At 40.4% G+C, this 24,778-nt stretch overlaps 2 protein-coding genes across 2 annotated transcripts; one reads left to right on the forward strand and one right to left on the reverse strand.

Annotated features, from left to right (window-relative positions):
• Nucleotides 1-311: 311 nt before the first annotated feature.
• On the reverse strand, nt 312-23,277 carry LOC5520814 (ATP-binding cassette sub-family C member 4). Its single transcript, XM_001640590.3, has 30 exons — nt 23,116-23,277; nt 21,293-21,570; nt 21,055-21,165; nt 20,263-20,383; nt 19,767-19,982; nt 19,342-19,431; nt 18,283-18,446; nt 16,972-17,097; nt 12,401-12,650; nt 12,079-12,192; nt 11,948-11,995; nt 11,807-11,848; nt 11,400-11,591; nt 11,065-11,159; nt 10,606-10,692; nt 10,303-10,399; nt 9,815-10,135; nt 9,206-9,337; nt 8,717-8,754; nt 8,221-8,483; nt 8,054-8,133; nt 7,370-7,520; nt 6,089-6,319; nt 4,540-4,640; nt 4,268-4,459; nt 3,796-3,951; nt 3,411-3,500; nt 2,307-2,479; nt 1,905-2,010; nt 312-1,142 (listed from the first exon to the last, which is right to left on the reverse strand). Exons 2-30 carry the CDS (start codon nt 21,565-21,567, stop codon nt 654-656), a joined length of 4,551 nt encoding a protein of 1,516 aa, XP_001640640.3. The 5' UTR covers nt 21,568-21,570; nt 23,116-23,277; the 3' UTR covers nt 312-653.
• Nucleotides 13,818-16,491, forward strand: LOC125568253. The gene has a single exon (XM_048730032.1). It carries the CDS (start codon nt 13,818-13,820, stop codon nt 15,339-15,341), a length of 1,524 nt encoding a protein of 507 aa, XP_048585989.1. The 3' UTR covers nt 15,342-16,491.
• Nucleotides 23,278-24,778: the final 1,501 nt, after the last annotated feature.

Consider the following 24,778-nt stretch of genomic DNA (forward strand, 5'->3'; position numbering starts at 1 on the left):
TGAACAATTCAGGCATTGGGATCAGGCGTGTTACCAGGATTGGCTAAGGGGGGTTGTGCAGTCATAGGTATCATATATGGAAAAATCAAATCACCCACTTTCTGGCTGCCAAGGGGGGTGCTGCAGATGGTGCCAAGAAGACCAACCTATAGGTGGAGCCCCAGCTTTTACCTCACCCTGAAGCACCTTGGCTAATTTTATTCTTGGCTGTCAAGCTTCATACTTGCTCATGCATGATTGTTGTATGTGTGCCTCTTTTGATTCAAAAGCTTATTAGAGCTATAACAAGACTTTCAAATAAAGACACCAACAATTTTTGTACATTTTAATAAAAATGTTATTATGAATATCAACACATTCAACTCAGTATATCAATATAGAATATTAATAGTTACATGCTCCATTTTGGTTTTAAAAATTACCACAAAATATAGAATCATTTCTTTCTAGATATATATAATCAATCAACTATGATCATATTTATTATTCTATATTTCTATTTTATAATCTACTATATTCATAATAAATTTATGTAAATAATGCACTCAAGGGAATCTAAAATCGACATAAAATAAATACTTATTGCATTTCCATACCAACATTAATATGCATCAACACTTGGAAAGTGAAATTATGTTTAAAAACAAAATGTCCTAAATGTGAGATTCAAACTGTAAATCGTTTGTTGTATTCGCATTGGGAGCAACAACTTCTACTGCTGGCATCTTACTATCTTCCTTATTAGGACTCTTACCTTCGGAGTCTACTGCTTTGTCTCCATCTTCACTATCCTTGTCTTCATTATCCTTCTCTCCCTCCTCCTCCTTCCCTGCTCCTGTCTCTGCATCCTGCTCGGCCTTCACTTCTTCCCCTGATTTATTCCCACCATCATCCTTGTTCTTCTCTCCTGCTTTCTTATCATTGCCTATCACTTCTCTTTTTACAATCTCTTCCTCCGCCTCCTCCTCCTCTTCACTCTCGGGTATTGGCTTATGACTGTAGTATGCTTCCCTTGCGACCTCAAACAGCACCCGTGACTCGTCACGCCCAGTCTGGTTGACCAGGGCCGAGAAAACACTGTTCTCCTCTTTGAGTAGGAGGTAAGGGGCGTCAAATTCTTTCACTTTGCCAGCATCCAGTACCTGTCCAGCAAGAATTATGTATCACACACATTTTCAAGTAAATGGACAACAAGTGATGAATACAAACTTGGACGTATATATTTTTGCAGGAGGCAGCTTTCTATGTCTATTCTGAATATACTAGCTATTTTCAGCGCCACCAGTGAGAAGCAAAAACAAAAAATATATACTAGCACGGTCCGAGTCCATAATGGCGTGGTAAACTCACAATAACACGGTACGAGTAATGGCGTGGAATACACACGGTCCAAGTGTATTGCACTTTATACAACGACACTCGTAAATCGCAGGTTCTTGGGTCCATGGTCAAGGGTCCATGTGTTATTTATGGACACACGCACACTTGGCGTCAGCGTGCGTCTTGTTGCGTACTTTTTGTTCATGACCCGCAGTAACGAGATCTGTGCATGTATAAGAAGACTGACGCACCAACGCAAAAATGAGATCTATTTGTTAAGTGGGGTTTGGAATACTCACGATAACACGGTCCAAGTCCATAATTGCGTTGAATACTCACGATAACACGGTCCGAGTTCGTAATGGCGTGGAATACTCACGATAACACGGTCCGAGTCCGTAATGGCGTTGAATACTCACGATAACACGGCCCGAGTCCATAATGGCGTGGAATACTCACAATAACACGGTCCGAGTCCGTAATGGCGTTGAATACTCACAATAACACGGTCCAAGGCCATTATGGCGTTAAATATTCAAACGCACGGTTCGAGTGTATTACACTTTAGGGTTTGGAATACTCACGATAACACGGTCTGAATCCATAATGGTGTGGAGACGATGGGCGATGGTCAGCACCGTACACTTCTTGAACTTGTCACGAATGGTCGTCTGAATTAACGCATCCGTTCTGATCACGAAAAGCCATATTATTAATACACATTATCATGATGTAAAAAAAATCAAGGTAAAGGGTTTAGAATATGTTTGCGGCTGGTGTCTGATGCACAGAGTTTTGGCGCAAGTAGTTAACTCCTAATAACTGCAAATACATGGTTACTCAAAAGTCCGTATTATGATAATTTAAATAAGGGACCAATTTATCATAAAAAAACCCATTTGAAGGTTCGAGCTTACTGGTCGGATCAATTGCATAGTAATTATGCTGCTATCAGACAAAAAGTTATAGACAAATACTATCCCCACCTTGGGTCGACATTGGCTGTGGCTTCGTCAATCACCAGGATTTTACTGTGCCTCAGTATCGCGCGTGCCAAGCAGACGAGTTGCCGCTGACCCACGCTGAAGTTTGAGCCACCCTCGGCAAGTTCCGCGTCTAGTTTGCCCGGGAGATCCTCCACAACATGCTTCAGTTGCACCTGCACAGGAAGCATATAATTATTAATTAAATAATTAATTATTAATTATTAATATTACTTTACTATAGTAAAGTTCCATCTTGGTGAACATGCAGCCTTTAATGGCTCCGGATCCGATGTACAACAAACAGAAGCGAAATAAATCCAATTGAAATAATGTGAAATTCAACACACTCTACAATACAAATGGAATCATACTCTGCCAAGGCATTAAATAATTTATGAATAATAATATTTTCCGTAATTATAAGACATTGTTATATCACGCAACAGTGATATAATATCAACTTGGTCATATGATCACCTTTTTATTCATGGTTACGCAGGCACTGTAATTACTTGAATAAGCGCCTCGCCTAAATGTATTGCACTTTATGGACTCTAATGACAAGTATGACTATCTAATGAACACTGCCAGTATAACAGTACTAACCCGTCACACTTTTTCAAATCAAAGCTTGTTTTGTTGTATTTCTAGAAGGATTTTTACTTCTTGCATTTTCTTATCCAGAGGTTTAAAAATAAAGCAAGCTTTGGGCATGAAAATTGAATAAGGTAAAATTGAAGAATTAACGATTAATTAACGAACGTCATAATAACAGAAGGCGACGTCCATGGCACAAAATAAGTGCTCCCATGCTAAATGCTCAATTTGAAACTACTTTCAGTAACATTGATCAGACTTCATAGTTTCAAATAAGCAGAGTCTAAGACTCTGGTTTTTTTCTTCTTGCATTTTGTAAATAAGCTCTTCTTATCTAGAGATGGTCATATCAACAGTGCAAGCAACAGTGTCGAAAGTAGAGTCTTTAAGAAATTTTAAATAAGTCTAATAATTCATTCTCAAGAACAGAAGTCTATACACCTGGTTACCACAAGCTCAGCGGCAACAACAGTAGCTTATTTTGCGCATGCGTATTAGTAGCCCTACCTCTTCCAGCGCGGTCCACAGAGAATTCTCAGAGTACTCATCAAATGGGTCGATATTTTTTCGCATAGTACCGCTGAATATCACAGGCTCCTGTGGAAATAATGCCGTAGTATCGATGAGATAATGTACAGTAGGAGCTAGCACAGTAGAACTAAGAGCTAAAGCCATGTGCAAATGGAGCCAACACCAGCCAGCATTGCTCAAGCACTTCGCTCATTTGACGACAAGACAAGGGTGAACTACAGCAGCTCCCAACATGGTGTTCTAACTGCGCCCGGTTTGCTGCACCAGCGTCTTACCAGGCTTCATCGCAACATTTGACCATCACAATTTTCACTCACATGAAAACAGTTTGTTTTTAGACGTAAAGGCATGTATAACAAACCTGCGGAATGATGGAGAGCTTGCCCCGGAGATCCCTCAGCCCCAGTTGCCTGATGTCCATTCCGTCAATCTCGATCAGCCCTATGGGTTCAGCAAGACGAAAGAGAGTGGAAAGAAGAGACGACTTACCGGCTCCTGTACGGCCAACAACGCCAATCTGGAATGAAACGGATTACTGGATAAGGACAGAGAATAACCAGGATATTTGAAAGGGGGTTTCCACTTTGTTTCTGTTTCGGCGTTTGAAAAAACATTATAGATGCAGCTCCTGGAGTACTTTAGACTATATACTATAAACGATTATCATACTTGTTGCATAAACGAGTAGGGTTATGCGAAGGAACAAGAAATATATCGGATCAACCGTAGGTACCAGGTTTAATACAAAGCATACTCGTTTGGTAAATTGAAGTTCCGGTTTGGATGCTATGTGCCAAAGAGTAATAAACGAGAATCACATGGGGACTACAAACCTTTTCTCTCGGCTTGATGCACAGTGAAATGTTATGTAGTACACGCGGTAGGGACTTGTGATAAGTGAACGACATATTTTCGAATGTGATCTGACCCTTGTCCGGCCACTTTTTGTCCGGTTTCAGGTCTGTCTCGGGAGCCGCCTCTGGTTCAAGGTCGGTGTACTCTAAGATTCGCTCTACAGATGTCATCTGGAATAGAATAGGATGTTCTGTTTATCCAGGTTCTGGCCTAAAACGTTCATTTTATCAACTGCTTAAATGCCTCTTACCAGGTTCTCCACCTCTGCACTCTGTTTGACGCATTGCTGGAACACACCAGAGATCATGATGGCGTACGAGAGGGTAAGACCCACTACGCCTGCACTGAGAGCTGTGAAAACGAGGTATATTAAAGTACAAACCTGCAACGAGAGACGTGGAGACGAGAGAAGAGAAAGAGTGCTTGTGTACAACGAACAGCTTGAGTTCGACTTGCATACAAGAAGCTCAAACAAGCCACGGAGACACAGGAAAACGAATCGTAATGTGATGACACCAAAGCAAATAATATATGTAATAGTCAGCCAAAGCATAGTCAGGGGGAGCGCAGATGGGGGAGGGGGGAGGGGGGAGGGGGAGAAGGGGCATTCTTTATAGATCAGCCTCCCCCTTACTTCATAGTGATCCAGATTTCACTTTTAAGCACTCCTTAAAATACGCTGCGTGTTCCCCTCGCAGCCGTTCTGGACTTTTCAAGCAAGGCAGCGCTTGAGCCCATCAAGCACCGCCTACCGTACCAAGTCTAGAAGGCTGCACAAGAGACCACGATGGCATATGTCCAAAGCCGAGCTATACAAACAATCTTTAATACAGGCTAATTCAAGGCAGCACGGCAGAATGTGTATTTAAAGCGCGATTGATATTATTACGAAAATAAACCACTTTGTTATGCAACACCTCGTGTGTGTTTGTTTTGTAAGGGGAGTTATCAGTTACGGTGTTGAGGGTTTAGGGCTCGCATTACGAAGTAGATTATGTTTGTCAACAGGGTCATTGTTCGTTTCATCGGTTACAGACCACCAGAAGTGACAAACATAATCCACTTCATAATCCGAGCCACACCCCCTAATAGCGCAACTGATAACTTCTCGGATGTTACTAAAACGGGGAACGGGGAGCGGGGAACGGGGAGCGGGGAACGGGGAGCGGGGAACGGGGAGCGGGGAACGGGGAGCGGGGAACAGGGATCTGGGAACGAGTGATCAGCGGTAGGGCACAGCGATGTAGCAACCTCACGTGCGTCTCTTTGGCTCTTCTCTCGTTAAAATGGATGGTAAGTGAAATCTCTGACTCTGTTTCTAAGTATTATGAATAATTCATGCGAATCTAATACGTTTCTCTTCTTTTAGATGTGATAGAGATCAAGTCAAGTGAAAGGTATGTTGAAAGGGATAATATGATAACAGTTTGCTTGGGTAGTTTAGTGCGAGCTAAAATCGCAATGGTAAACTTGAAAAGAGATTTATGGATACATATTTTGAATCCGTGGATATTTTTGCAATCCTACATTGTTATGACTTCAATTTCTTATACCATAGTGATGAAAAGCACTCTTTACAAATTTGAGGTGCTATTTTCAGTATTTTTATGATTATTGATGTTGAAAGCCGTTTTAGTAACATCCTAACTTCTCCCTTACAAAACAAACACACATGACGTGTTCATTTTCGGTATAACATCAATCGCGTGTTAAATAGGAATACATTCTGCCGTGCTCCCTTCTCTAATTCAGACGTAAACTGGTTTATATACATGAGTGAAGAAACTTATTCCACTTACTGCCTTTGAGTGCGGGCGAGATGAGTGCAACAAAGCTGATGAAAGTGACACAAAGAAGATCGAGTCTGAATCCGAGCCATGCGGAGGACGAGATAAAGGTCACCCAGGCGCGTGTGTGCGAGTCTTGGTACCCATTCATCTGGTCAATGAACGTCTCTTCCACGCCAAACGCGCGGATCGTGTCCAGGCCGAGAAGGGTGGTAGAGAAATGTCCAAATATGGGGCTGCGGTCTGCAATAAGGAAAATACATGGGTGAGCCCATCGTTTTGCTTCCTACAGGACCTTGTTGATAAGCACAACGCTACGGATGTGACGTCATATGATCATCATACTTTTGGGAGTGACGCCATGCGTAAAGTCCTTTTATTTTCATGCTGCGCATTGCTCTGAATGTTACGTCATATAAACTAGGCACAAAACAAAGCAACATCGTCCGTACTACCACATTTTGTCGATCTGCTTGAAGGTCTTTCGGATGTGACGTCATATACCTGGCGTACAGCTGGACGTGGTGACCTTCGTAAAAAGCTACTTACTGATTCTCTCTACGCATTTGACATTCTTACGGATGTGACGTCATATACCTCGCGTACAGCTGGACGTGATGACCTTCGTAAAAAGCTACTTACTGATTCTCTCTACGCATTTGACATTCTTACGGATGTGACGTCATATACCTCGCGAACAGCTGGACGTGATGACCTTCGTAAAAAGCTACTTACTGATTCTCTCTACGCATTTGACATTCTTACGGATGTGACGTCATATACCTCGCGAACAGCTGGACGTGATGACCTTCGTAAAAAGCTACTTACTGATTCTCTCTACGCATTTGACATTCTTACGGATGTGACGTCATATACCTCGCGTACAGCTGGACGTGATGACCTTCGTAAAAAGCTACTTACTGATTCTCTCTACGCATTTGACATTCTTACGGATGTGACGTCATATACCTCGCGTACAGCTGGACGTGATGACCTTCGTAAAAAGCTACTTACTGATTCTCTCTACGCATTTTACATTCTTACGGATGTGACGTCATATACCTCGCGTACAGCTGGACGTGATGACCTTCGTAAAAAGCTACTTACTGATTCTCTTTACGCATTTTACATTCTTACGGATGTGACGTCATATACCTCGCGTACAGCTGGGCGTGATGACCTTCGTAAAAAGCTACTTACTGATTCTCTCTACGCATTTGACATTCGTACGGATGTGACGTCATATACCTCGCGTACAGCTGGGCGTGGTGTCCTTGGTGAAAAGCTACTTACTGATCCCCTCAATGCGTTTGACCTCACGCGCGGTCTTCATGTAGTATGTCCTCAGGTACCAAAACAGGATAACGATGGGAACGACAACAGCGAACGTCACCGGGTTATTAACGGCCACGAGGCACAGGATACCCAACACCATGATGGAGGTCTGTTGAGTGAAAAAGTATTAACAAAAACACACAGAGTACCCAACACCATGATGGACGTCTGTTGAGTGAAAAAGTATCTACATAAACACACAGGATACCCAACACCATTATAGACGTCTGTTGAGTGAAAACGTATTTACATAAACACACAGGACAGCCAACACCATGATGGACGTCTGTTGAGTGAAAACGTATTTACATAAACACACAGGGTACCCAACACCATGATGGACGCCTGTTGAGTGTTAAAGTATTAACATTAACACAAAGGGTTCCCAACACCATGATGGACATCTGTAGGGTAATCAAAATGTATATATGAACGCACAGGGTACCCAACAATGATGTACAGTGAAAGCAAGCCTTGGTGATGATGACGATGATGATGGTGTCAATGTGTTGGTGGTGAAAATGGATGCCGAAGACGATGGTGATGTGGATAATGTTGAAGCCCAATGTTGCTTTTGTTGTTTGAGAAAATGACAACAGTGGTGTCAAGTGAAGCAAACATCTAAAAAATCCTTGCCGTCACCTGTGTAAAGTCGCAGACAATAAAGGGCATCATGTCATCCACAAAACTCATGTCTTTCGAGAAGCGATTCAAAATACGACCTGTAAAATAGATAAACAATGGTTAGACAATAAGTATTTGAGATTGCTATTGGTCCAGGACTAATAATAGCGCCACTTGGTACGAACCTATAGAGTTCGTATCAAAGAAATATGACGGTGCCCTAATAAGGGCATCAAACATCCGAGAATGCAGGACACGTGACCCGACCATGGTGAGCTTGAAGAAGAGCTGGATACGAGTCATGGCAAGTATTATGAGCCCGAGGGCGAGCACTGAGTATACGGCTAGGTACATGTCCTGGTTGAGCTCCTGTGGCGGGGGCCCTGTGGAGTTTGAGCTGTTCCGGGATGCCAGGAGAGCTTGGCTGTACTGTTCCTCATGGTTACACCTTGAAATAAAACAACAAAAACAGGTCTGACAGGATTCACAAAAAAACAGGTATTAAAGGATTTCATGAAAAGAAACAGGTCTTAAAGGATTCACAAAAAGGAAACATGTCTTACAGGATTTAATGAAAAGAACAGGGTTCTTTGTAAAGAAACAAGATTCATTGCTCTTTGGAATCATGCCAAAATAAACGGGTTAAACTCCTCCTTTTGTGAGTGCATGCTAGCTACTTACCAAGCCGACAGCCACCAATCGGCCAACATGTAAACAACCTAAAGAATAAACACAAAGCTGCTTAAATAATTAACCGGGAATGTGTGCTCTTTAGACAAGACTTTCATTGAGTGCTGACAGAGTCCTAGACTCTGCTTATTTGAAGTAGTTCCAAATTGAAAATGTAGCATGGGAGCACTTATTTTCACATGTTCTTTGTGCCATGGACTTCACCTTCTGTTATTATGACGTTCATCGTTAATTCTTTAATTTAACCTTATTCAATTTTCAAGCCCAAAACTTGCTTAATTTTAAAATCTCTGGATAAAAAGAGCTTATTTACAAAATGCAAGAAGTAAAAATCCTTACAGAAATACAACAAAACAAGCTTTGATTAAACAGGTAGTACTGTCATAATATCAGTTTTCATTACACACAGTCATGCTTGTCGTTGGAGTCCATGAAGTGCGATACATTTAGACAAGACGCTTATTCAAGCAATTACAGTACCTGCGTAACCATGAATAAAAAGATGACAGCCATGGATGCCCACAGGCTGTGAAGTGCCTTGAAGTACTCTAAGTATGTCCGCCCTGTAACTGCGCCTTCCTGCTTTGTCTCTTTAGGGACAAGGTTTTCTTCCTGCGAACAAATGCATCAGAAAGTTAAGAATAGAATGTCCAAGGATAAGGCTTTCTCCCTGGGGAGTAACACAAGTACAGCAGAAAGGTAAAGAAAGGGTGTCCTTAGGATAACGTTATTTTTCTACGAACAAATACATCAGAAAGCTAAGGCAAAGATGTCCTTAGGGTAAGGCTTTCTTCCTGGGGGTGACACGAGTACATCAGAAAGGTAAAGAATGGGTGTCCTTAGGATAACGTTATCTTTCTACAAACAAATACATCAGAAAGCTAAGGCAATGATGTTCTAAGGGTAAGGCTTTCTTCCTGGGGAAAACAAGTATATCAGAAAGGTAAGGAAAGGATGTCCTTATATAGAATACACAGAAATTTTACAGGCCACTGAGAAGTCACCTGCTTGTCTGTGGAAAAAGCTTCAGAATAGTGAAAGCAAAAGTGAAATCAGCATGATGCCTAAAATGTATATCGTGTGACTTACATAGACATCTACTTCTGCCGATGCCATTGATGCTGTGCTTTCCAGCATCCGGGACAATCGGTGGTCAAGGTGACAGGATGATGATGTCATATTATCAATAGGCTTGGGGGCAGGGGTGATACTATCTTGTCGGCTGAACTGTCTACTTATGCTCAGCTGACGACTGAACTGGCGCTTGAATTCAGGCGTTGCATCCACTTCTGGTTCAGACTCACTGTCTTCAATAGCCGAGTCTTCCTCTTGTGGTTCTTCGCAAAGAGTCATGAAGTCAATGCCAGCCTGGCAAAGGTCCTGATAGGTGCCGCTAGCAATGCACTTTCCCTGGATGGAAGAAAGAGGGGTTTGGTCAGCTAAGGGAGGTACGTAAACAAGATTAGATGTGAAAAAGTCATTCTTTAAAAAATCAGGCTGAATGTATGTAGTCGCATTGTGTCTGGTGGGTGACCAGAAAATCCCTCCTCTTCCCCTTCCTGGAAAATGGTACCTACCTCTTGTAGAGCCATCAGCTGGTCTGCATCCTTCAGGTACTGTGTCTGGTGGGTGACCAGGACACGTGGTTTATCCTTCAGATAACCACAGATACACCTGGACAGAAGTTATATTGAAAAGTAATCAAACTAAAATATGAATGATTAGGAAATGAACAATGCACATTTCTTTTCAAAGGTATTGACACCTAGCATACCAATATATAGATGCACAGGTTATGAGACAATAGATTTCTTCCAAGTGATTTTAATCTTAATACTTAATAAGAGCAACGGCTAGAATTGTCAAACTGAGTGACTTACTCATTGAACAGATGTCGTCCTACATGAGCGTCAACTGCACTGAGAGGGTCATCCAACAAGTAGATATCAGCATCTGAATACACAGCTCTAGAGACCAGCAAGTAATCAGTTTCATCAAAGAAAAGTAGACAGGTAGAAACCATTATCCAAGTACATGATTGTCATAAGGAGCAAAAAGTAATCAGTTTAAAGTTATGGGATGCTTTGAGCCCAGGTGAGACAGCAGAACACAGGTTCTAGGAAAAATGTCGTTACACCCTTTACATTTGAAGGACAATTCATGAATGGCAAATAGATAATTCTGCAGACTTTTAGGTTCCCTGGAATATTTCATTTTTAGATGGTATATAGTCACAGGTAGATGAGGTAGAATCATGTCCAAATACATTAAAGACCAACAAGTAATCAGTTTAGTAGAGGTTTAGAGAGAAGTAGAAAGAAGTACTTTGTTAGACTGACCTTGCAAGTGTAACTCGTGCCTTTTGTCCACCACTTAGAGCCACACCCCGCTCACCCACAAGCGTCATGTCACCATCAGCGAGAAGGGTAATGTCCTGTGAAAGATGAGGTTGTGAGCATATTATTTAGAACCTAGAAAGACAGGTGTCCACCACTGACAAGGGTTTCAATGGAAGGTGGCAAACAGCAGTGAACTGCCAGCTACATCACCACTAACTAGCCGTCAACTTCAAAGCACTAAAGTCACAATTTAATCTCATAATAAAGCTCTCAACAATCATCTACAGTATGGATCATAACAAGCGATATAAGTAAAATTACATCTCCATCCTCACCCTCTCTAGTGCGCATGCCTTGATGACATCATTGTAGCGTGCCTCGTTGAACTCATTACCAAAGATGATGTTGTTGCGCAGGGAGCCGTTATAGATCCAGGGTTGCTGGGAAGAGTAGGCGATCTTACCCTTGACGGTAATTGTGCCCTCTGTGAATGGCAGCTCCCCAAGTATTGCCATCAACAACGAGGACTGAAAAGGTAAAAAATGAAACCAAAAAAAACAATCTCAAGTAGATGGAACACAGCACTTTTAGCTGATATTATTTGCTCTTATGGTGTTGAAGTTTTTGTACAAAATAGACAGAAAAATGTGCACAATACTATATATATATATATGTGTCATGGCTGCTCAATAATTTGTTTCAGAAAAAATATTTCATCCTATATTATGATGGTATCACTTACCTTTCCAGCGCCAACAGGACCAACAATGGCAAGGAGCTCACCCTTAAAATATGAATTGTCAATTAGAGCAAGTTTTCCTTCAAAATCTGACAGCATTATGGTGTGGTCCTGGTTATTTAGAAGCTGTATTGTTGTAGATACCTGAGTAATGTCGAAGGTGATGTTGTCAAGTGTAGGTTTCGCCACATCCTGAAAATAGTTTTAGGACAGTTATGCATGCAATTTTCGAGGTCAAGATTATAATGTTAAGAGCCCAGCCACAGAAAACCCACCTCTGACCACATGGCTGTGACATTATCTGCAACAATCCCACATTGCTCTGGTTTGGGGCGGAGCTTTGAAGTAACCAAGCCTTGCGAATGGTGTTCATCAAGGGTGAGTATTTTCTGTAAAAAAAGTAAATATTTTATCAAGATCAACAATTTAAAACCTTGACATTTTAAAAAAACAAACATATATAGTTGTATATTTGTAAAATGTCACAGAATGTCTTTGAACTTTAACCCTTGCAGCCATTTTAGTCAAACTTTGAGCGCCTGAAAAGCAAGCATGACTGTGATTTGATTCTCATTTACAACCTTTAATCTTACTCACCTCAATCCTCTCAATAGAGACTCTGCCTTCATTCATGAGTGTGATTCCGATAGGAAAGAAGAGAGTCATGCATATCCTGACTGAGTTGAATAGTGAGACGACTGTGAAGACTTTCTGTGCAGACAGCGGGTTACCCGTCAGCACATAGGTCAGGAAGGTAAAATATGAAATAAGAGCAGCAGAACTGAAGAAGAAGGCCATGAAGACCCCACGGACAGATGCAAGCTTTAAAAACCAGCCCAGTTCTTTCCTAACGAAGGAAAAACATTATTTCAGGAAGTGTCCAAAGGAACTCATAAATAATGAGATGCCTTTCCCTATTTAAATGAAAAACAAGAGAATGAGGTAGAGGGATAACTCTACTATTAATACTGACTGGTTTGTGCAACTGTGATTCAAGAAGTATGACAATGAAGTAAAAATTATACTAAAAGGGTATCCTCAGGCTTACCAGGGGAGGCATTCTCTTTCACCATACTCCACATTACACCCTTATTATGCGTACTTCCTTGCGCATGCGCAGGTTGCAACATTGCGTACAGCAAGACCATGCCTCTTCTTCTTTCGTGCTTGCGCACAAAGGTAAGCCCATGTTGGGCCTGATTTGGTTTTTCTTGAAACCATGTCTTTGAGGTTCAACTTATAGTTGTCTCTGCTTATACCCCATTTGTTTCTGTTTTATACATTTTTTACAGCGAATCTTCAGAATTATGACCAATAAGTCCTCTTCGAGTGTCGATGAAGAAATGAACGAAGACTCTCTGTTGAGGGATGACACCGCTGGTGCTGAACCTCAGCTTTTACTCTCGGCGCAGAATATGGCCGCCTTGAGAGATAATCTGGGAATAAATACCATTCAGAGCGCGGTTGAGAATTTAACCTCGCTGGTATCTGGCCAAGTTTGTAACAACAAACGAGAAGCCAGTCCCAACTCGCGGAGCGGAGCTGGTTCAGCCCGTAAAAATGAAACTGAGGGTTTTGACCCCTCTACTATCGGCCTCGATTCTCCTAGTGGAGATAGCGATAATGGTGACAAAGGCGATTCTGAAGACGAAGAATCTTTCCTACCTCAGTCGATTATCGACGAAAGTGAATTAAAGGGTCCGGAAGTGGCGAAGACTCTTGCTAGTCGCGTGAATGAGTCGTTTACGTCTAAGCCGCTCATAGGCAAATTGAAGCCTTTAATGGACAATTATAAATCTCCTGTCAACTGCGAGATGTTGTGTGTTCCTAGAGTTAACTCTATTCTTTGGAACGAACTGCCAAAGCGAGCGCATCAGATCGACTTAGGGCTACAAGAGGCCCAAAAGGCAATCATGAAGACAGCCCAAGTACTGGTTTCAGTTACTGATGATATGATCAATGCGAAGAAAAACAAAGTCTCTGAAGCCCGGATCTTTTATTGGCCCTCTGTCAGATGCTATCACATTTGTGGGTGATGCGAGTTATCTCTCTTAAGAGGAGAGACCTGCTAAAGCCTGAGCTTAGCAAGGATTTTCAATCCCTATGTTCGGCTTCAACGCCAGTAACTACTCAGTTGTTTGGCGACGACTTATCAAAGTTTGCCGATGAGATTTCAAAGGCGAACAAAGTTGCTACAAAAATATCGGCAAGCTCGTCTGTTTCTCAGCGCCGCCGATCGCGAGGTGGTTACTGTAACAACAACAACAACAACAGGCAGAGGAATTCGTCTTTTTTACCGCACCAATTCTGCGTGGGGAAAGACGCAGGGAAACCAGAACCAAGACTCGTCGAGACCATACAACAGGGGATAACAAGCGTCAAAAGCGGCAATCAACGGCGACAACAAGTAAACAATGTGAGTTCAACTTCACATAGTATTTCCCCTGTTGGTAATGTGGCTAACAGGGTTGATCAGTGGTCTAAAATCACCTCTGACAAGTGGGTTCTTGAAACCATACAAGGATACCACCTGGAGTTTGAGCGAACTCCTTGGCAAAAATTTATTCCTGGCCGATTCAATTTATCGGAATCAGAAATTCTGCTATTTAATGCAGAAGACCGGAAATATTTGCGGTTTTGTTGGCATGACAAAGTTTATGAATTCACGTGCCTCCCTTTCGGGTATAAATTAGCACCTCGGGTATTTACTAAGGTGCTTAAGCCAGTTAATGCTTCGTTACGTTTCCGTCATATTAGAGTAATCTATTATATTGATGACACTTTAGTGATTTGTAAATCAAGTAAGGAGTGTGCACAACATGCGCGTGATGTTTGCCAAACCCTCTCTATTCTTGGCTTTACCGCGAACGAAGCTAAATCTCAATTATTTCCTATGCAACAAATCAATTTTCTTGGATTTGCTGTTTATTCTGTCTCAATGACTTTGTCACTCCCAACCCAAAAGATTGACACTATAATTAATGCCTGTCGTAGCCTCTTGGAAAATCCATCTTCCAGTATTCGGGACGTGGCACACGTTTCAGGGTTAATAGTGTCAGCTTTTCGAGTGGTAAAATATTTAAGGCATTTTTATCGTTCAGTTGAATTATGTAAATCACACCTGATTTCTAATGGTTGTAATTATGATGACAAGACTATACTGTCTGAGACTGCTCGGTCTGATTTATTATGGATTATACATAACATCCAGCGATACAATGGGCTTTCTATTGTTACTTCTAATGTGGATTTTACCAGTGAAAGTGATGCCAGCATGTTGGGTTGGGGAGCCTGTTGTAATGGCCAATCGACATGCGGCCTGTGGTCTGAGGTCGAATCGAGAAACCACATCAATTATCTAGAGACTTTAGGTGCGTTTTTCGCACTGAAGTGTTTCGCACGTGACGTTACTTGCAAACACATTCAACTAAAGCTTGATAATACCACAGCTGTATCTTATGTCAACAAGATGGGTGGCATACGATCTTGCAATCTAGACAATCTGGCAAGGGAAATATGGTTATGGTGCATTGATTGACATATTTGGATATCAGCTGTCCATTTACCTGGACAAAGTAATACAATAGCTTACTACAAATCACGGAATTTCAATATAAATTTGGTGTGGAGTTTGCACCCAACCGTCTTTGACTGGTTGTCTCAGACCACTTTCATGCCGGATATCGATTTATTTGCATCTAGATTAAATACTAAGGTCCCAAGATTTATTTCCTGGTTGCCTGATCAGTGCGCGTTTGCGTGCGATGCTTTCTCATTAGACTGGAGTAATTTCAAACCTTATGCATTTCCTCCTTTCAGTCTCATTCCAAGAGTGCTGACCCACCTACGGGCAAACGTTGTTACTAGTAACGCCAGTGTGGCCCTCCCAGGCATGGTACCAAGTAGTATTGAGAATGTCAACCGAAAGACCAATCTTAATCCCCAAGTGGCCGAACCTTCTGAAGCTGCCCCACACGGATCAGCTCCACCACTTGCAGGACCAACTCCAGCTCACCGCGTGGACTCTATCAGGGCATGTCTCCTTAGCCGAGGATTTTCTTTTGGCGCAACCAAGGTTATCTGCGAGTCATTGACAAAGGGGACAGGCAAACAATGCGATGGTGCCTGGTCTAAATGGGAGAGCTGGTGTCGTGAACGGTCACATGATCCTTTTCAGGCATCTGTGAGTACACTGATCAATTTTTTTACGTCTATGTGCAACAATGGCAAAGCTTACAGTACCATAAACACTTATCGCTCAGCGGTGTCAACTACGCTTGAAGCTGTTACGGGGATCAATATTGGTTCGCATCCTTTAGTAACCAGATCTATGAAAAGGTGTTTTTGTGAACAAGCCTCCTAAGCCTAAATACTCTTCTACATGGGACGTCAGTCAACTCACAATGTACTTAAAGACTATAGAACTATCAGAGTCTTTATGGCTCAAGGCTGTACTTAAATGTGCTAACATAATACTTCTATTTTCAAGGCCCATAGTTACCATAGTTACCGTAGTGCTGTTACATCTAAGGCTTTTTTCAAGGGTGCATCGGTAGCTGATATCATGAAATTGGCTGATTGGTCAAGACAGTGCACATTTAATAAGTATTACAATAAGCCTATTGATGTCGGTCAGTATGCTAGCGTTGTCCTAGCCCTTTACGCCTATTAAATATTGAGGTGTACGTTTTTTCTGTGTATTTATTTAACATCTCTCTTTGAAATCGCATAATATGGGCATAATGTGGAGTATGGTGAAAGAGAATTTTAAATTAGACAAGAGGTAGACTTACCTTGAAGGATAATTGTAATTCTCTGAGCTATACGGAACATTATGACCTTATTAGGTACCCACCCTTTTCATTTGTGCCACTAAGTCTAGCTGTCTGTGGCCCACCCTTCATTCGATGTCAACTATGGTGTATTTTTTGTTACACTCAAGAAGAAGAGGCATGGTCTTGCTGTACGCGGGGTTTTATACCATGTTAATTTGCATAACAATGGTTTCTTTAAAACGTGGCAATCTGCGCATGCGCAAGGAAGTACCTACCTGACACAGTACTTGAAGGATGCAGTCCAGCTAATTGCTCTACAAGAGGCAAGTAATAATTCCAGGAACAGAGAGGGGTAGGGTAGGGATTTCCTGGTCTCCAGTCATTTCTACTTACTGTCTTATTTCTGCAATGCGTTTTGCAAAAGGGATCTCCCAGGTATACATTTTGATGATGCTCATACCACTGATGATCTCATTCATTACTTTGACCCTCTGATCTGTCCAGGCAGCTGCTCCACGCCTGTCAATCAAATCATGTGGTTCATAAGTAAAAGGAAACTTGTTTGTCAAGGATGCATTTACCATTGTAAACAGATGGTTGATGATTCCATCACAAAGATTACCGCTTAACACATTGACCCCTCAACCGGCCTGTGCCGGCTTTGGGAAGTACCCACAACCCAAAAAATTCATAAATGCAAACTAAACACAACAAGATGAAGATACTCAGGCATCAGTCTAAGGGATAAATGGTCTTGAAGATATACATCCAACCAAGGTGTTGGCAACTGATAGCACAGGTTCTTTGACAAATTTCAAATCAAACAAGGAAGGAAAAGCAGAATCACCCCTCTCAATAAAACGCTCAAAATACAACACAAGGGAGAGAGATCAGCAAACACAGCTCAAGACACAAATAGATACCTTTATTCTGATCCTCCAGGTTCATTTCCATGGCCTCAAAACACAATGTCCACTCCTTGAAGGCTTGTAAAACCACGAAGATGCCTTTACGGATTGCAAAGCATTCTGGGGGATCCAGGGGGAAATTCACGAGGGGAGGGCCAGTCAACACTCCTCTCCCCAAAGTCAGATGGTTTTTTCACCCCAAAGCCAAACAAATCAATTCCAGGTCATACAGACCCAGAATAGCAGTGTAAACAATTTTGGAATCAATTTGGTATCAGAAAAGACAGCATTTAGGAGAGCTGTGGTGATTCATTAGAAAATTATTTTCTCATCCAGGCAAAGCCAAACAAGAAAAAATCATCATGAATCCACCTTTGCTTGCAAATATCCATAAGCAAAGCACTCAATTATGCCCCAAAACACTTCATGATGTCCTGAGACACTCTTCTAATATGCTCATAAAATACAAGCAGCCATCAACTTGTGCTGGCTTCAGCACAACGACGAGGGATTAAAAGTGGGGACCGCAAAGCACTGTTGGAAAGCTTGGATACCGCTGACTAGGTGCAGCTGTGTTTGACTTTGACAGGCTGTATAAAACTCAGAATAGGGGGAGGTATCTGTTTTCAGTCTGTTTTTTGTAAATTCAGCTCCAAAAAAGCCAGGAGTCAATGGGTTAATACATTTTCAAAATTTTTTCTACTTTTAACACTGGGAAACTGATCCTTCTAGATCCCTAGTTCCGCCGCTGAACAGCTCAAGTTTGGCTATATCCAAACAAGTATGATACACTTACCTGAGCTTCATAAGAACAGCTCCCATCTTCATCTGCATGGGCACAATGAGCAAAATGACACCCATGCCGGCCATGGAGGCGGCACCAATCTCTCGCCACAGCAACACTAACACTACTAGTGCTTCAATAGGACCCAGTATGATGTAGTGCAAGAAGAATGATGCCTAGAAAATGAGAGAACAATATTTAAAAATCATGTATAGCTATTGACAAATAGATAATAATAGGGGCGAAAATGCTAAAGAGAATGGAAAATAAGTTTAATCAGTAGCAACAACATAAAACACAGTTGGAATTAATGCTATTGATATTGACTTGACTGCTGTTGGCAGTGATCTGCAAGCAGTATCATAGCACATTTTTCAATATTGGATCACCTCTTTTGGTTGAATGAAATAATGTAAGATGGCTTTCGAGGGGGGGGGGGGGGGTGTCTCCTAGTGTATTTCCCCTGCCAGAGCTTCTGGAATTACGTGCTTGTGCGGAAGCGCGTAATTTGGCTTTTTCCGCGTAATTTGGCTAAATTTTGAAAGATAAAACATTTAAGTGCACAGCTGATGTGTTCTTTTAGGGTTCTTACCTCTATTTCTTGTAAAAAAAGATATATATTTTTTCGTAAGAGTGCAATATTTCGAACTGAATTTCGAAAACAAATAAACCGACTAGGCGTTCTTTGCTAAACTGCGAAGGCCTTGGACTAATAATAAAATACCTTTTTTAATTGGCTGGTGGCCAGGAGCCAATGAAAACTTGCCTAAGATATTTTCACGCAAAAAATTAACCTTTTCAAGTTATTTCGTGCTTTCCTTCAGTACAAAATGTAGTTTGGGCGTAACATGTGATGTTCCGTGTGATTTAGCAAGTAATTCAGTAAAGAATTCTGCAAAATTTAGATTTTTAAAGAAAAATGTATTGCAAAATCCGTAATGATTGATTTTCCACGTAATTTAGCGCGTAATTTAGCAAAAAATCCCACATAATTTTGAGTTTTTTTTCCACGTAATTCCAGTAATTCGTAAGCCCTGCTAACAGCCCTGCTATGTTAATGTGTACACTAACCCAGTCAAACTTTTGGGTATCTGTTGACACCAAGTTGACAATTGTCCCTGTTGTTGTCTTGGCAATGGCTGAATGGCTGAGTTTCAGCACCTGAAACATTAATACATTAGCTGTGATGGATAAGAGAAGAGGGCACATGTAAGCTGACAACAACAATTACTCCTCTAGTTTTCCTTCTAAAATTTGTTTCTTATCAATAAAATGTGTTGCAACCTTACTTGGTATGGTAGCTATAAAAATGCGTAAAAGTTTGCAAACTTTTGCATACAAAATTACGCCAATTATTCTCTCAAGTATTTTGGTAAGCCATAAATATTTTTCTATACAGACAATTCTACTAACTCAGACTTTTTTTTCTTTAAGGAGGTATCCACTTACAAGAGAGTTGAATGCAGACCTTATGGTAGACATGAGTTCTAACCAACCTTATTATAAACAAGTGCAGTACAACTAATTCTGACTCGCATGCCAAACAGCTGGCGCAAGTAGGTGAAAGGGGTAATAAGAAAACTGTTCAAGAAACTGCAAACAGCAACACCAAAGGCAAACAAGAATGCATCTCTCTGAGTCATCTCTGATCCAATGGCAAAGAAGTTGACTAAATAACCAAGAAATAGAGGCTGAATGATTCGTAGTGCATCCTGAAAGAAAAAATATTTTACATATTTCAATTAAAATAACTTTACCTTTCTAAATCAGTGCTGTAGAAAAGACATGAATACAAGGGGGGGGGGGGGGGTTAACTAAAATAACAGTTGAAAAACACTGCATAGTGGACTAAAATTATAAGGTTATTAAATTAATTGGGGTCACATGTCCCCTAGTGCCCCCACCCCTTGCTGTTAAAAATTCATACAAATTGCTTTAAAAAAATATCAAAATAGGAAAGCAAAAAAAAAAAAACCACGCTATTTAACTTACAGTGATAATTGCAAAAATTCCAAGAAGTGTGTATCTAAAGCCAAATGTTCTCCAAATAGCTTTAGTAAGACTTGGCTTCTTGGAGGATTTCTCAGCGTTGTACATCTCCTTGTTCCATTCTCTGAAAACCAGGAACAACAATAATGTTAATACTGTAAAAATAGAATCAAAAAGCCCAAACTGTCGCGATCTCGTACCAGAACAATGAATACAATACACCAGAAACTGGAAATCGACTCTGCCAAATTTTCGTCTTTAATAAGACTTCTTCAGGGCAGACGAAAATTTGGCAGAGTCGATTTCCAGTTTTTGGTGTATTGTTAATACTGTAAATGTATATTTCCCCAAAAATCCAGAGTAACAACTGAACTCACTTTAGAACCTTTTAACTAAAACCCTACTCATCTTGGAGGGGGGAGGGGCTCAGAATTTATTTGTCAATAGTGGGGGAGAGGGTAGATGCCATTTTTTACACATATTTTTTTTAAAATTCCAACTTGACTGGATAGCGGCTGGGTAGCTCCAGGCGCATACACAGGGTGGCCAAAAAGTGGGTCATTTCTTATTAAGGAATCTTCAAATTCAATGCTTTTTCCATATGTTTCTATGACTGCACACCCCACTCAGCCAATCCTGGGTACACGCCTGAGCTGTAACACTTATACCGACGTTGACAAAACCTGGATCGGATCGGAACGGAATATGGAGATGACAGAAAGTTTTGCAATGTTTCGATGGAGATTTCCGTTCTGGGTTTTGTCAATGCCACACGTACCACAATACCATATGTACCTTTGTAATAAGTCCCCTAAGTGATCTGAAGATTCTTCTGGTCTGAGCTTAAATAAGTCATCATCTGTTATTGGCCTCTTGGCTCCCAGTGAAAGTAATGGACTGAGCCACCTGTGAAGTTTTGAGTCAAACCATTGGAAACTCTGAGTAGAAGAACATTTTATAAGACTTTCGCTAGGCCAAAACAAACATGGTTCATAACAAGATTCATTGGCCAGTTTTTAGATTCACTTCTTACCATAACGTGACATATTTTGAAAAGCAGTTGGCGTTTGTCATAGGAGATGTTCGTTTAGCTTTCTTTTCTGGGGAAGGAAGCATTTTTTCTTTCTCCCCATCTCCTTCAGAGCCCTCATTTCCCTCATCTTCATCATCGTTATTGTGATGAGCATCATTCATCACAGCCTTAGTATCTTCATGGTGGCTCGTTGAATCATCATCACCTTTTCTTTCATCCCTACTATCATTTTCAGGGATGATAATGCCCACATCTACAGCCTGTACATCATCCATTTTCTAATAAAAAATAATCAAATGTTAAACAGACGGTGAAGGTAAATGTAAAACAATTCCACAAAACAATAATACTTTATCAATTATTGTGATTCCGGCTAATAATACCGAAAATGTCTCTAACAGGCATCCCCTTAAATTTCAGAATTTCTTTCTGTCAACTCGAGATATTTTCTAAGTCCTTAGTTTTCAACATATCAGGCTTAAGTGGTCTGATGGATTAGGTTTATATCAATCATAACCCAAGTACATAGAACAGTTAACCTTATTTTTTCACTGTCATATCAAGGAGACTTATAGATTATAAAAGCCAAAGACCCATTTAGCTAATATCCTATTTCACCATAAGGATTGTTAAGTGCAGAGCATGAAATACATATCAACAAATCAGGTGGCTTTTTATTATATCACATTACTAATATTCATAACACCATTATGTTAGGATCAATTGGTCCATTCAAGGATTCAGGAATAGAGATTAAAATTATTTGATCTTTAGCACATCTATGCATAGACTTGACTTTGGGCCTTTAGACAATTCCTACTGTACTTTAGTTGACCTCTACCCATGGCTGAAACTCTGGAGTGAAAGATATTTCTCAGGTATTTTACTTATAAAAATTCCAAACACAACCTACAATTCTATCCAATTATAAATCTTAATATCCTAATATAATCCTAATATTGTTGTTGGGTATTCCCAGCCCCCTCCACACCCCAAAAATATCAAGCCTTGATATATCGTCTGGGGTTGGCAGGTATGCACAATGATTCTGGGATATCTTGTATCATTTTTTAGTAGAGGGAAATTGATCTTGGAGAAATAGACTAGTTGCTTGAGAGTTGCTTGAGACAAATTGATATACATAGATATTGCTAAAATTTAGAGGAAGACATGAGGGCCAATAACAATTTGTGAAAATTGCCTAAACTGAAAAAAACCCTGAAATCAGATTTGCTACATTAATTAAATAAAATGTTCCGAGGCGTTAGCCGAATAGATCCTAGTTAGCATGGCTAATTTAATCTAAAAATCAATTAAATTCAAAAGCACTTCATAATTAAACTCACAGTGAGCTGAGCATGACTGAAAACATGTCAAGAACAATGAAACGTTCCCCACGCGGCAATTGTTTGTATTGTTGTGGTTGTAGGGTAAAAACACGATAAATTCCTCGTTGCCACTTTAGGAAAACATAAAATAACTAAGCGAAAATTAAAAATATCGCTGTTTATTTGGATGAATTACTGAAGAGTTTATAATTTTCAGAGGCGGCAGAAATCAACACTTTACACAAGTTAATACCGGGTTTGCCTCGCTAAGCTTGCAAAAACAGGAGATCTAGAGGTAGTCGCAGCGTTGCCATCAAAATAATTCACTTTAAAGCTAAACAGGTGTTATGATCGAAGCGTATTTTGTTGTTTCACAACAACTTGACCGTGTTTACCACGCGGCTATAAAGAAGTGATCGTGAAATTGGCATTGTTTACAAAGCGTTCAGCAATAGTTTAGAAATGGGGAATGTTTTTTAATATTCCTTTACTCACCGGTTTGTTATGACAGTGTTACTAGTGCAGGTTTCAAGTCATCAATAGATAAGGGCGCGTGGGTAATAAATTTCGATCAGGCGGGACCGGACCACAAAAGGTCACGAGCAAGGAAGAGCATGAAGGAGCGTTAGTGCGAAGAGGAGTTTGCATAAGTTAGTGACTGTTTCAATACAGGCTTCCCGCGTTATTAGACACCGCAGGGTGACCAGAAGTTTTTCAAGCATTCATCTTTTTTAGTCTTTTGTACGGAGCCCGGGAAGGGACATTTAAAAAACCTATTGCAATTTTATTTCGTGCGGTATTCTTTTCGCGTCGGTTTTTTTTTTCGTGAGTTTATTATTTTTTTGTGAGTTTTATTTTTTTCGTGAGTTTCATTTTTTTTCGTGAGTTTTATTTTTTTTTCGTGAGTTTATTTTTTTTTTCGTTTGGATAAAGGAGGTGACGGTCACCGTCTGATACCCCACACCCCCTCTGATTTTGAACACCTTACTTTTTTTTTACTAAGAGTGCTGTGTAAAATCTGAGAGCATTAGATAAAATGATGGGAATTGTTTGATGTGGTTCTCGTCGAATTTAGTTTCATAACTAAGAGCAATTAAAAATTTTTATTTGAATTTTTAATATTTTTTTTTCTAATTCTAGGTAGTAGGCTGCTGTCAACCCCCACCCCCCACCCCTCCCTAAATTGGGTCTAGCCTGAGGGTACCTCTTTTTACCTTTTCCCTTAGCCTCTCTCCTAATTGCGCTCATAAAGAATTCAGACAGCGAACGTGAGACTTTCTAATTACGATTCATTCTGAAGACGCTTTGGAATCCAAAACAATTCCTTGTAGGCCAACTACGCTTGCTGATTTTCAATATTCATGCAAATGAAAATGTGTTAACACTCTCACAAGAAATCCGACTAAATTTGGAAGTATGCTATGATTTTATTTACCTCACAAACATACAAAATAATGCTGCATATCCTTCAGAAAACAAAACATTAAAGAACGCTACGTACCATAGTACCAATGAAAAAGCGTTTTTTTTTATTCAGTGTTCTTACCTTAAAGTGGCCCGCGGGTAATTATTCCAAAGCTGCATTTCTGAAATAATTACCCACGGACCACCTTAAATTATACTTGTAAGAATTGGGTAGAACCCAGGTATGTACTTAATTTATGGTGAATTATTGTGTCACTGGATGTACATTGGAAAGTAAGGCCATAACTAAAAAAATATAAAACTCACGAAAAAAAAACTCACGAAAAAAATAACACTCTCGAAAAAAAAAATGAAACTAACGAAAAAAAAAATTAACTCACGAAAAAATTAAGTAAAACTCACGAAAAAAATCTAAAACTCACGAAAACACGAAAAAAAAAAGACACGCGAAATTGAAAACGTCCTCGCGACGCGAAAAGTATACCGCACGAAATAAAATTGCAGTAGGTTTTTCAAATGTCCCTTCACGGGCTCCGTACTTTTGACTAACAGTACATCTCAATTTTTGACGTTTACTGATACCCTTCCTTATATGCTCCATAACGCGTCGAGAGAGACTGTCCTTTCTATATGACAGGGTAGTAACGAGGTGTATATATATATATATATATATATATATATATATATATATATATATATATATATATATATATATATATATATATATATATAT

This window comes from Nematostella vectensis, chromosome 7, assembly GCF_932526225.1.
Source record: "Nematostella vectensis chromosome 7, jaNemVect1.1, whole genome shotgun sequence".
Lineage (NCBI taxonomy): Eukaryota > Metazoa > Cnidaria > Anthozoa > Actiniaria > Edwardsiidae > Nematostella > Nematostella vectensis.